Here is a 12,737-nt window from a genome sequence, read left to right as displayed (position 1 = left end):
CAATTATGAACGTAGTTTTATATTTTCCGATGTAAATTTTGGTGCGGTGGTGCTACATCGATGACGTGTTTTCAGAATGGCAGGGTGTCGTTGACTCCCTGGAAGCATTTGTAACTAAGCTAAATTTGTACCCTACTAAAATTAGTCTTACTGGTACACATAGACCTAACAAGGTAAATTTCTGTGATACTACGATCCCTTAGCAATGGTCAGTTTTATACTGACCTGTTTGTTAAATCGACAGATAAGAACCAATTTTACTATATACCATTTTTCACCTATGAAAAAATAAATTCCTGGAGTCAATTGACCCTGTTTTGAGGATGTATTTTATACATATATATTATGTAGTTTATATATGTATTATACAGATGAAAACTAAGTTGATCAACTTAGACTTGATCGGTAATTAGGGTCTGATAAACTGTCCGAGACCCACAGGAGCAATTTTTAGCCAAGCTGTCAGTCCAGTGACTATATACAGCCTCTATTTAAAGTAAATACATAGTAGCTGCATATTTAAAATTAAGCAACATTTTTAATGAAAATGTATTAGAAATATGTTACGTTTTAAAAATTACATACATTAAATGAAAAAAAAAACCCAGCAACAACAAGGGTGCTGTGTAAACTAAAACTCAGAATGCAGAAGTGGTTAAACAACAGGTTTCCCTGCCGTCCCTGACAGCTCAACACCCAACCAGCTTCTGACCTGCTCCCGAGTTTTAATTTTGTGCTGTAAATTGACAGGTTTAAAGCCCAAGCCCACACTCCGTACATTCATGGCGTGTGATCCTCAACAGTTTAAAATCCATAATATCTATTTCTTTAATAAATCCTTTTCTCTTTTACAATTGTCTTTACATTTGCTGCTATATTCTGCATTTACACCCGTCATCATGATTGGACCCTACAACTTCTGATTGTGACAAATCTCTCAAGAAAATCTGATCTTTTTGAGGAGGTGCAGAATCAAAATAATTGGGCCATACATAAAAGAGATGGAACCCCATGGCAAAGTTGACCTGTGCCTCCAGGTGCCAGACTTTATTACCTCCATGCCCTTTCGATGTCACCTGGGCCAATTCGCAATTCACTTGTCGGCTAACAATAGTGCTCCTTTGTACAGCGGAGCCCCGCACAGAAACTTGTCACCCAATAACAAAGGAGATGGAACAAACCAGGGCTAGACCCCCTTTCCCATAGCAGCTGAATGGTCTACCTTTATGGTACATTTACAATTCCATCATAACCCTAATAACCCAAATGATACAGGTCATAGATTTTAATATATCTTTTTTTAATCCCCTTAAGGACCTGGAAAAATTTGCCCTTGAGGACCAAAACAATTGGTTAATTTTGTGTTCGACATGGCTGTATGAGCCTTTGTTTTTGTGTGAGATGAGTTGTACTTTATGTAGGTGCCATTTTTGTACATATACATCAGCATTTAAAATGTATTAAGTTTTATTTTGGCAAAAATGCTAAAAAAAAGCTTCTTCTTTTTTTACAACATTCATCGGTCATCATAAATGATGTTATCAACTTATTGTAATGATGGGGGTAAGGAAACAGACAAGTGAGCCCTAATCTACCCGCCACTCAGTCCCTGCCACTTGCAACGACCCGCCCTAGGCGACGGGGTACAACTGGGCAACGGTCCCTACGCTCAATAAGTGCACGACAGACAAACAGTCAAGGGTACACACAAGCAAGGGAAAAGGGGCAGTTGCCCACGGCAACACCGTGAGCAACAAGAGTGGTGAACGAGCCGAGTCAAACCAGGAGTGTACGAAGTACCAAACGCAGAGTAGGAGAGTAGTGAACAAGCCGAGTCAAACCAGGAGTGTACGAGGTACCAAACGCAGAGCAGGAGAGTAGTCAGTAAGCCAGGGTCAATATGAAGCAGGGTCAAATAGATCAAGAAGCTGCAGCAGGGCCAGGAAACCACACGAGAAGAATCACAAGCAAGGAGGAACAGGAAAGGCAGGTATAAATAGACAGAGGGCGGGAGCTAGCTCTGTCTGGCCAGGCTGTGATAGGCTCTCCCACTCCTAAGCCTGCCATCCTGAGTGGTGGAAGATGGAGTCAGTCTCACCGACATAGAAGCAGGTGCAGACTGATTACCTATGGGCGTAGATACAGAAGCTGTGCCTGGCAGATCCTTAACAGTACCCCCCCCCCTTTATGAGGGGCCACTGGACCCTTTCTAGATGGACCTGGTTTATTGGGGAAACGAAGGTTGAACCTCCTGACCAATACCCCAGCGTGAACATCCCGGGCGGGTACCTAAGTCCTCTCCTCAGGCCCGTATCCTCTCCAATGGACCAAGTACTGGAGGGAGCCTTGGACCATCTTGCTGTCCACAATCTTGGCCACCTCGAATTCTACCCCCTCAGGGGTGAGAATGGGGACAGGAGGTTTCCTCGAGGGAGCCAAGGACGGGGAGCAGCGTTTAAGGAGGGAGGCATGAAACACGTCGTGTACTCGAAATATGGGGGCAACTCCAGTCGGTAGGAGACGGGATTGAGGACTTCAATGACCTTGTACGGCCCTATAAACCGGGGAGCAAACTTCTTGGACGGGACTTTAAGGCGCAAGTTCTTTGACGATAGCCACACCAGATCCCCGACCATAAACAAGGGGTTAGCAGAACATCTTCTATCTGCCTGAGTTTTTTGTATGCTCTGGGACGCCTCTAGGTTCTTCTGAACCTGGGCCCAGACTGTGCACAGTTCCTGATGAACGACATCTACTTCGGGATTGTTGGAACTACCAGGTGAAACGGAGGAGAACCGTGGATTAAACCCAAAATTACAGAAAAAGGGGGAAGACCCCCGACGAGTTACTGACCCGGTTATTAAGGGAAAATTCGGCGAGGGAAATGAATGAGACCCAATCATATTGACAGTAAGAGATAAAAGACCTTAAATATTGTTCTAGAGACTGATTAGTCCTCTCAGTTTGGCCATTAGTTTCAGGATGGAAGGCAGAGGAGAAGGACAGATCAATCTCCAACTTTTTTACAGAAGGCTCTCCAAAACAAAGAAACAAATTGTACCCCTCTGTCAGAAACAATATTGACAGGGACCCCATTTAGACGCAGGATGTGTTTGACAAACAAGGTAGCTAACGTCTTAGCATTGGGTAGTTTTTTGAGGGGCACAAAGTGGCACATCTTACTGAAGCGGTCTACTACAACCCACACCACCGACTTGCCTTGAGATGGAGGCAAATCGGTGATAAAATCCATGGAGATATGGGTCCAAGGTCTCTGGGGAATGGGCAAAGAACGTAGTAAGCCCGCTGGTCGGGACCTGGGAGTCTTGGACCTAGCACAAATCTCACAAGCGCGACGTAGGCCTTAACGTCTTTAGGCAACCCAGGCCACCAATAGTTTCTGGTAATGAGGTGCTTGGTACCCAGGATTCCTGGATGACCAGATAGTGCGGAGTCATGATTTTCCCTAAGTACCCTTAGCCGGAATTGCAGGGGAACAAACAGCTTGTTCTCAGGAAGGTTCCCGGGAGCTGAACCTTGATCAGCAGCAATTTCCGAAACTAAATCAGAATCAATAGAAAAAATGATTATACCTGGAGGCAAAATACAAGCAGGATCTTCCTCCGAAGGAGGGCTGGCCATGAAGCTACGCGCCAGTGCATCAGCCTTAATATTTTTAAACCCAGCCCTATAGGTAACCAAAAAGTTGAATCTGGTAAAAAATAATGCCCAACGAGCTTGTCTCGGGTTTAGCCTCCGGGCAGATTCTAGGAAAACCAGATTCTTGTGGTCGGTAAGGACCGTTACCTGGTGCCTAGCCCCCTCCAGGAAGTGGTGCCACTCTTCAAATGCCCATTTAATGGCTAAGAGTTCGCGGTTGCCAATATCATAATTACTCTCAGTGGGCGAAAACTTCCTGGAGAAGTAGGCACAGGGACGGAGATGGGTGAGGGACTTGGTACCCTGGGACAAGACAGCCCCCACTCCCACCTCGGACACGTCAACCTCCATGATAAATGGCTCCATTTGGTTGGGCTGAACCAACACCGGGGCCGAGATAAAGCACTTCTTAAGGACCTCAAAAGCCTGGACAGCCTCAGGAGGCCAGCAGTGGAGATCAGCACCTTTGCGAGTGATATCCGTAAGAGGCTTAGCGATGACCGAGAAGTTAGCAATAAATCTCCTGTAATAATTAGCGAACCCCAAGAAGCACTGTAACGCCTTCAGGGAGGCAGGTTGGACCCATTCCGCCACAGCCTGGACCTTGGCGGGGTCCATGCGGAATTCATGAGGAGTGAGGATTTGACCCAAAAATGGTATCTCATGCACCCCAAACACACATTTTTCGGTCTTCACAAACAGTTTGTTTTCCCGAAGGACCTGGAGCACCTTCCTGACATGCTCAATGTGGGAGGACCAGTCCTTGGAAAACACAAGTATGTCATCAAGGTACACTACAAGAAATACCCCCAGGTAATCTCTTAAAATCTCATTTATGAAATTCTGGAAGACTGCGGGAGCATTACACAACCCAAAGGGCATGACGAGGTATTCGAAATGACCTTCGGGCGTGTTAAATGCAGTCTTCCACTCATCCCCCTCTTTGATGCGGATAAGGTTATACGCCCCCCGTAGATAAAACTTAGAGAGCCATTGGGCCCCCTGAACCTGATTAAAGAGATCAGGAATCAAAGGAAGGGGATACTGGTTCCTAACAGTGACCTTATTCAAGTTGCGGTAGTCAATGCATGGCCTAAGACCACCATCCTTCTTCCCTACGAAGAAGAAGCCAGCACCTACCGGAGAAGTAGAGGGGCGAATGTAACCCTTGGCCAGGCATTCCTGGATATACTCTCTCATGGCTTCACGTTCGGGACAAGAGAAATTAAATATCCTACCCTTAGGGAGTTTAGCTCCTGGTACCAAATCGATAGCGCAATCGTATTCTCTATGAGGAGGTAACACTTCGGAGGCCTCCTTAGAGAAAACATCAGCGAAGTCCTGAACAAACTCAGGTAGCGTGTTCACCTCCTCAGGGGGAGAAATAGAATTAACAGAAAAACATGACGTCAAGCATTCATTACCCCATTTGGTAAGATCCCCAGTATTCCAGTCAAACGTGGGATTATGCAACTGCAACCAGGGAAGACCTAAAACCAAATCGGACGATAATCCCTGCATCAACAGTACAGAGCACTGCTCCAAATGCATGGAGCCAACAAGGAGTTCAAAAACAGGGGTATGCTGTGTAAAATAACCATTAGCAAGAGGAGTGGAGTCGATACCCACTACCGGGACAGGTTTAGGCAAATCAATCAAAGGCATAGCTAGAGACATAGCAAATTCCACAGACATGATATTAGCAGACGACCCTGAATCCACGAAGGCACTGCCGGTAGCAGACCTACCACCAAAAGAGACCTGAAAGGGAAGCAAAATTTTATTACGTTTCATATTTACGGGAAATACCTGTGCGCCCAAGTGACCTCCCCGATGATCACTTAGGCGCGGAAGTTTTCCGGCTGCTTATTCTTACGCCTAGGACAGGTGTTCACTTGATGCTTGTCATCCCCACAATAGAAGCAGAGACCATTCTTCCTGCGGAACTCTCTACATTGTTGGGGGGACACGGAGGCCCCGAGTTGCATAGGTACCTCCGAGTCTTCCGTGGAAGAACGAAGCAACGGAACCTCGGGAGGCATCATGGGGGAGTCAGTGGAGAAAACACAAAAACGTTCAAGTCGTCGTTCCCTGAGACGTCGGTCAAGTCGTACCGCTAAAGCCATAACCTGGTCTAGGGAGTCAGAAGAGGGATAGCTAACTAGCAGGTCTTTCAGGGCGTTCGACAGACCCAACCTAAACTGGCACCTTAAGGTAGGGTCATTCCACCGAGAAGCTACGCACCACTTCCTAAAGTCAGAGCAATACTCCTCCACAGGTCTCTTACCCTGACGTAAGGTCACCAGCTGACTCTCGGCAAAGGCAGTCTTGTCAGTCTCGTCATAAATGAGTCCGAGAGCAGAAAAGAAAAGATCAACGGAGGAAAGTTCAGGGGCGTCAGGAGCCAAGGAGAAGGCCCATTCTTGGGGCCCTTCCTGGAGCCGGGACATAATTATACCCACCCGCTGACTCTCAGAACCTGAGGAGTGGGGCTTTAAGCGAAAATAGAGCTTACAACTCTCCCGAAAGGAGACAAAAGTCTTCCGGTCCCCTGAGAACCGGTCAGGCAACTTGAGGTGGGGTTCAAGAGGTGAGGTGAGGGGCACTACCATGGTAGCGTCAGGCTGGTTGACCCTCTGAGCCAGGGCCTGGACCTGTAAGGAGAGACCCTGCATTTGCTGAGCCAGGGTCTCAAGGGGGTTCATAGTAGTGTGAGGGACCAGGGTAGACTAGGTATGAGGGCTTGTGATTATGTAATGATGGGGGTAAGGAAACAGACAAGTGAGCCCTAATCTACCCGCCACTCAGTCCCTGCCACTTGCAACGACCCGCCCTAGGCGACGGGGTACAACTGGGCGACGGTCCCTACGCTCAATAAGTGCACGACAGACAAACAGACAAGGGTACACAGAAGCAAGGGAAAAGGGGCAGTTGCCCACGGCAACACCGTGAGCAACAAGAGTGGTGAACGAGCCGAGTCAAACCAGGAGTGTACGAAGTGCCAAACGCAGAGCAGGAGAGTAGTGAACAAGCCGAGTCAAACCAGGAGTGTACGAGGTACCAAACGCAGAGCAGGAGAGTAGTCAGTAAGCCAGGATCAATATGAAGCAGGGTCAAATAGATCAAGAAGCTGCAGCAGGGCCAGGAAACCACACGAGAAGAATCACAAGCAAGGAGGAACAGGAAAGGCAGGTATAAATAGACAGAGGGCGGGAGCTAGCTCCGTCTGGCCAGGCTGTGATAGGCTCTCCCACTCCTAAGCCTGCCATCCTGAGTGGTGGAAGATGGAGTCAGTCTCACCGACATAGAAGCAGGTGCAGACTGATTACCTATGGGCGTAGATACAGAAGCTGTGCCTGGCAGATCCTTAACACTTATTGTGCAGGTTGTCATTGATGGATACCAAATATGTGTATATTAGTTTATGTTTTGGGACCTGTATTTAATAAAGTTTACTTATGGTTTGCTGCTTCTGAATTTAAACAGTGTTCTCATTCACTGACAGCAAACACAATTTTTGAAAATGGTAAACAATTGAAGCAAGTAGTATATTAGAAAGTTGTAGAACTGTCAATTAATGTGGCACAAAGGAGATCCCAACTCTTTTTGATACACGTGGTATATAGGACCCCTAGGGGTTCTGAAATGCATGGGATTTAGAACGGATGCTAAGTGTCCTCGGTGTCTGGAAGAAAATGCTGATATTTATCACACGTTCTGGTTCTGCGGGGTTCTGGGGAACTTGTGGGGGGAGATGTCAGAGTTAGTGGGGCGGTTGTATAAGGTGTGGATTCCAATAGACCCAATAGTGATGCTTCTGGGCTATGTTGGGGATTTGGAGGGGGAACAGCTGGAATGTTTGGCTATTGCTAAAATGTTGTACCAAGTGAGGAAGGGTATAGCTAAGCATTGGTTGGAAGTGAAACGACCTTCGATGCAGGAAATCATTGGTACAATAAATTCCAAGGTTCTCATGGAGTATAAGATATATTCAAAGAGGGGGTGTCTTAAGAAATTTGAGAAACAATGGGCTAGGTGGATAGACCATTCTGGATTGGCATCAACGGAACTCCTGACACTTCGCTTGTCTCCTTCAGATTGACATGGCAGGAAGGACCGAGGTGCATACTGATGGCCAGGAGGGTAATGCTTGGGTATTGGGCAAGGCAGCTTCTCTGAAGGGGTGGAGTTGGTATATGGAGAATGGAGGGGGATCCATGTGAGATTGTTACTCTTTGTTTTGATTGTATGTCTATGGTACACCTTTGATAGGGATGGGAACGGAGATGGCCTGGACAAGCCAGTAGCAGGTGTTGGCATATTGAAACCTTGTTGAAATATGGACAGCTGGGGGGTTGCGGAGGGGGGGGGGGATGGGACAGGGGAAGGGGGAGTTTGGGATGGGTGTATTTGTTATGTTGGCAATGCATACTGGGCCTTTGATGTACTACTATTATTGCATTTACGACTGTATGATTACCTGTAGTGTTGTTGTTATTTGTTGAATAAACTTGAACTGATTTAAAAAAAAAAAGAAATTTGTAGAACTTCTCATATATACAGTGATCAGGCTTTAGTTATATAAAACTGGAGAACCCCTTTAACCTTGGCAGAGCATTACTCACTGAAGACGATGAGTCGGACAGTTTCTGAAGACAGACTTCCTAAGGCGTTTTCGACTTCGCATCGATATTCCCCGTGGTCATTTCTGGATACGCTGTGGAATGTTATGATCCTTTCTTGGGAAAAAAGCTGCCCGTCCTTGTACCAGGTGTATTTTCGGACTGAGGGGTTACTGCTGTTAACCTGACAGGTCAGCGTCGCGGAATCACCCTGTTTGATATTTCTACCTGCAGGTTGTAATAATATTTTCACTCCCTTTGGGGAATCTATGGACAAATGAACGACAAACAATAATCACATAAAGTTTTGAATATTCACAGCAAATGCACAAAAAATAGTGCTCACCGATCTAAAAAGGAAGTTATAACGGGATGCTGGCCGCTGCGCCTACCTTTGCGGTCAATATCCCTCTTTGGCCGGGTTTCCACTTGACGGATATGCTGCGTAAAAACCACACAGCGTATCTGACTTGGAACCCGCAGTACATTCCGTCCACATTGTGGTGCATTTTTTTGGACAGAATTTCAGCTGCGGAAAACAGCGGTGATAACCGATCATACTTAGGTGGGTCGTTGTTATGGCGACGTGTCTCTCCATCGCTGTCCGGTCTGGCCTCCCTGGAAGACGCTGCAGCCCATGTGACTGCTGCAGCCTGTGATTGGCTGCAGCAGTCACATGGGATGTAATGTCATCCCAGGAAGGAGGAGAGCGTTCTGCGTAAGTATGATTTTTTTATTTTCTGTAGTTGCGGTTTTTGCAGCATAATCGGTTTGAATGCACCGCAAAAGTCACAACACTTGGCTTTTCTGAAAATCAACATCGGCATATTTTTTCCTCAGCGTGGGCAGGAGATTTTCTAAATTCCGAAGCATTTACGCCACATGGGATCCCGGCCTTCTAGTCTGACCGTGGCTGCCAGGCTCTCTATGGAGGCACAGCGTGTACGTTTTGCAAACGCAAAAAATGCGGCGTTTTGCATCCGCAAAACGCACTTAACAGCTGCGTGTGTCATCAGTGTATGATGCGCGGCTGCAAAATTTTCTCGCAGCCGCCATCATTATGACACTCTGTTTGGATGTTTGTAAACAGAAAAGCACGTGGTGCTTTTCTGTTTACATTCAGAGTTTGACAGCTGTTGCGCGAATCACGCAGTTCGCACGGAAGTGCTTCTGTGCGACCTGCGTGGTTTTCACGCACCCATTGACTTTCCAAACGAAATTTTGAGGCGGAATTTTCTGCCTGCAAAAAAACTCAGTGTGAACAGGGCCTTAAGCGACAGGCCCATGTCAGCTGGTTGATGCTGAGTCTACGTCTGATCACCTCTGATAACATAAACCTGCTCATAACTGCCGCCATTTTCAGCCCTGACCTCGGATTTGTAGGACCGCGCTTCTTTTTATCCATTTTAGTAATTAATGTTTATTATTAGGGTCACACCTACAGTCTCAAAAATTCAACAAACGAGGATACGATCTTAACCTGAATTCATTAAACGTGTCCATGATCTTTTGTGATCTGATACAGACGGAGCCATGTAGAATAAGGCATATAGATAATCTCATGGCCTCATGACTCTTTACCTTTGATCTACTTTTCTCTTCTGCAATTCTCATGTCCTCTAGAGATAAGAGGAAGTTATATGGAGTAAATACAGGATGGTTGTACGCAGGCTCATACCCACGCTTCCTCCTCCGTGTTTGTAGTCCTCTAGGCTTGTAGTACATGGACATAGACTTTCAAGGATAAATCATATGAAAATTGCAAAAGTGTTCTCCATCACCTGCACTTTAAAGGGAATTTTTTGTGACGACGAAATTTTTTCTATCGAGGCAGCGGCGAATAACCTAGGGGAAAGCATGTCCAAAAGTCTTGCCCCTCTTAGCAACGCAGCGGCAAACCACTGCTTATTATTTATGTTAACCCCTTCCCGACGTATGACGTATACCTATGTCATATCCGGGTAGAGAAGCATGGAGCCCACGTCATACAACACAGGTGTCGGCTGTATGTTACAGCCGACACTTCACTGTAATGCTTGTTTAATCCCTTAGATGCCGCGGTCAATAGCAACTGCAGCATTTAAAGCGTTAGAAAAAGTGGAGCGACCAGCTCTAATAGCCCATCGGCCCCACCGCAGCATGATCGTAGGGTGCCGATGGTTGGTATGGCAGCCTGGGCGCCTAATGAAGTCCCCCAGGTCTGCCATCTTTGTACTCCTATTAAACCCTGCCTCCGGCAGAACTTAACCTTCCGAACGCAGCCTGTTTTGGCCTTGTGGCTCAGCCGATATTTTCAAATCTGACGTGTCAGTTTATGTGGTAATAACTCTAGAATGCTTTTACCTATCCAAGCGATTCTGAGATTGTTTTCTCGTGACATATTGTACTTTATGATAGTGGAAAAATTTGGTCGATAAATTCAATATTTATTTGTGGAAAAACACCAAAATTGAAAGAAAATTAGAAACTAGACCCCTCAAGGAATTTATCTAGGGGTATAGTTAGCACTTTGACCCCACAGGTATTTTTCTACATTTATTGGAGTTAGTCTGTGAAAATTAAAATCTACTTTTTTTCTGAAATAACATAGACATTTTTAATATTTACAAGGAATAAAGAAGAAAATGCACCCCAACATTTGTAAAGCATCTTCTCCTGATTACGGAGGGAGCGCCATTTGGATTTTGGAGCGCAGATTTTGCTGGATTGGTTTTTAGTGCCATGTCGCGATTGCAACGCCCTGGAGGGAACAAAACAGTGGAAACACCCCAAAAGTGACCCCATTTTGGAAACTAGACCCCTCAAGGAATTTTTCTAGGGGTATAGTAAGCATTTATACCACACAGGACTTTTGCAGAATTTAGTAGAATTAGGCCTGTGAAAATAAATCTAAACATTTTTGTCCACTAAAATGTTTAATTTTTTCATTTTCACAAGGAATAAAGGAGAAAAGTAGCGCTAAATTTGTAACGCAATCTCTCCCGAGTACGACAATACCCCACATGTGGTAATAATTTATTTTTTTAATAGAAATTAATTAACCTTTGCAGGACTGATCCTTTTTTGCTTTTCCATTTTAGTTTTTCACTCCCCGCCTTCCAAACGTCATAACTTTTTTATTTTTCCATGAATTGAGCGATGTGAGGGCTTATTTTTGGCAGGATGAGCTGTAGTTTTTATTGGTACAATTTTTTGGTACATGCAACTTTTTGATCACTTTTTATTACATTTTATTTAGAGCTTTGGTGGCCAAAAACAGTGATTTTGGCGTTTTAAATTCTTTATTTCTTACGGCGTTCATAATGCGCTATAAATGACAATTTTACTTTATTCTGCGGGTCGGTACGAAAACGGCGATACCATATGAATATAGTTTTTTTTATGTTTTGCAGCGTTTGCACAATAAAATCACTTCTTTATAAAAATAATTTATTTTCTGTGTCACCATATTCTGAGAGCCGTAACTTTTTTATTTTTCAGTCAAAAAAGCGGTGTAAGGGCTTGTTTTTTGCGGGATGGGTTGTAGTTTTTATTGGTACTATTTTCGGGTACATGCGTCTTTTTGATCACTTTTTATTCTATATTTTGGGAGGGGTGGTGACCAAAAAATAGTGATTCTGGCATTGTTTCTAGTTTGGTTTTTTTGTGGCGTTCACCGTGCGGTAAAAATAACATTATAGTTTTAAAGATTGGGTCGTTACGAACGCAGTGATACCAAATATGTGTACTGTTTTTTAACGGTTTCATTTTTTCCCTATAATAAGGGACTTAAATCTTTTATTTTTACACTTTTGTAACATTTTTATTAACTTTTTTTTTTCTTCTTTACTTTTGACACTTTCTTTTTTTACCTGCAGCTCTGATCGCTGCTAGAATACATTACACTACCTAGGTAGGGTAACATATTCCAACTGTCAGTGTGACGTCACAATCACTCTGACAGTTAGTCTACGAGGACCAGCTAGAGGCTGATCCTCATAGGCTTCCATACATGGCAGACCCGGAGGTCGTTGTCTGGACCCCGGGTGCCATCACAAGCTTCAGCAGCCCCCACAATTGCATGGGGGCTGCTGATGTGCTACAAATTTAATTGTGAGGTCTGCCGATGAGCTAGAAACCCCTGAATGCGGTGATTGCAATCGATCACCGCAATCAAGGGGTTAATTGCAAAAAACAGCGGAAATAAGCCACTGATCGGCATACAGTGGAGTGTCAGCTGGCCTCCCGATTCCCAGTGTACACTGTCGCTGACAGTGTGCACCGGGAACCACGCAGTAACTGTTCGTCCCTGTGCGCTAAGACACTGGCCACATGGACGTACAGTTGCGTCCTGGTGCGCCTAGGGGTTAATAGAAGCCTGTCAGAAACACTGTATACTGCAATACATTAGTGTTTCAATAGCAAGGTGTCAGTTTTTTCTGACGATACAAGACTTTGTAGGATACTTAAAACTCA

The 12,737-nt window shown here is 45.1% G+C and overlaps 1 protein-coding gene across 1 annotated transcript in view; it reads right to left on the bottom strand.

Annotated features, from left to right (window-relative positions):
* SIGLEC1 (sialic acid binding Ig like lectin 1) overlaps window positions 1-12,737 on the bottom strand; it is a 123,542-nt gene that overhangs the window by 60,308 nt on the left and 50,497 nt on the right. Inside the window, exon 7 of the mRNA XM_075855560.1 lies at window positions 8,286-8,549. Coding sequence (XP_075711675.1) covers window positions 8,286-8,549 — 264 coding nt within the window. The remainder of the gene's footprint in view (window positions 1-8,285; window positions 8,550-12,737) is intronic.

This window comes from Rhinoderma darwinii, chromosome 1, assembly GCF_050947455.1.
Source record: "Rhinoderma darwinii isolate aRhiDar2 chromosome 1, aRhiDar2.hap1, whole genome shotgun sequence".
In the NCBI taxonomy this organism is placed as follows: Eukaryota; Metazoa; Chordata; class Amphibia; order Anura; family Rhinodermatidae; genus Rhinoderma; species Rhinoderma darwinii.
This window is presented reverse-complemented; position numbering and strand designations above follow the sequence as displayed.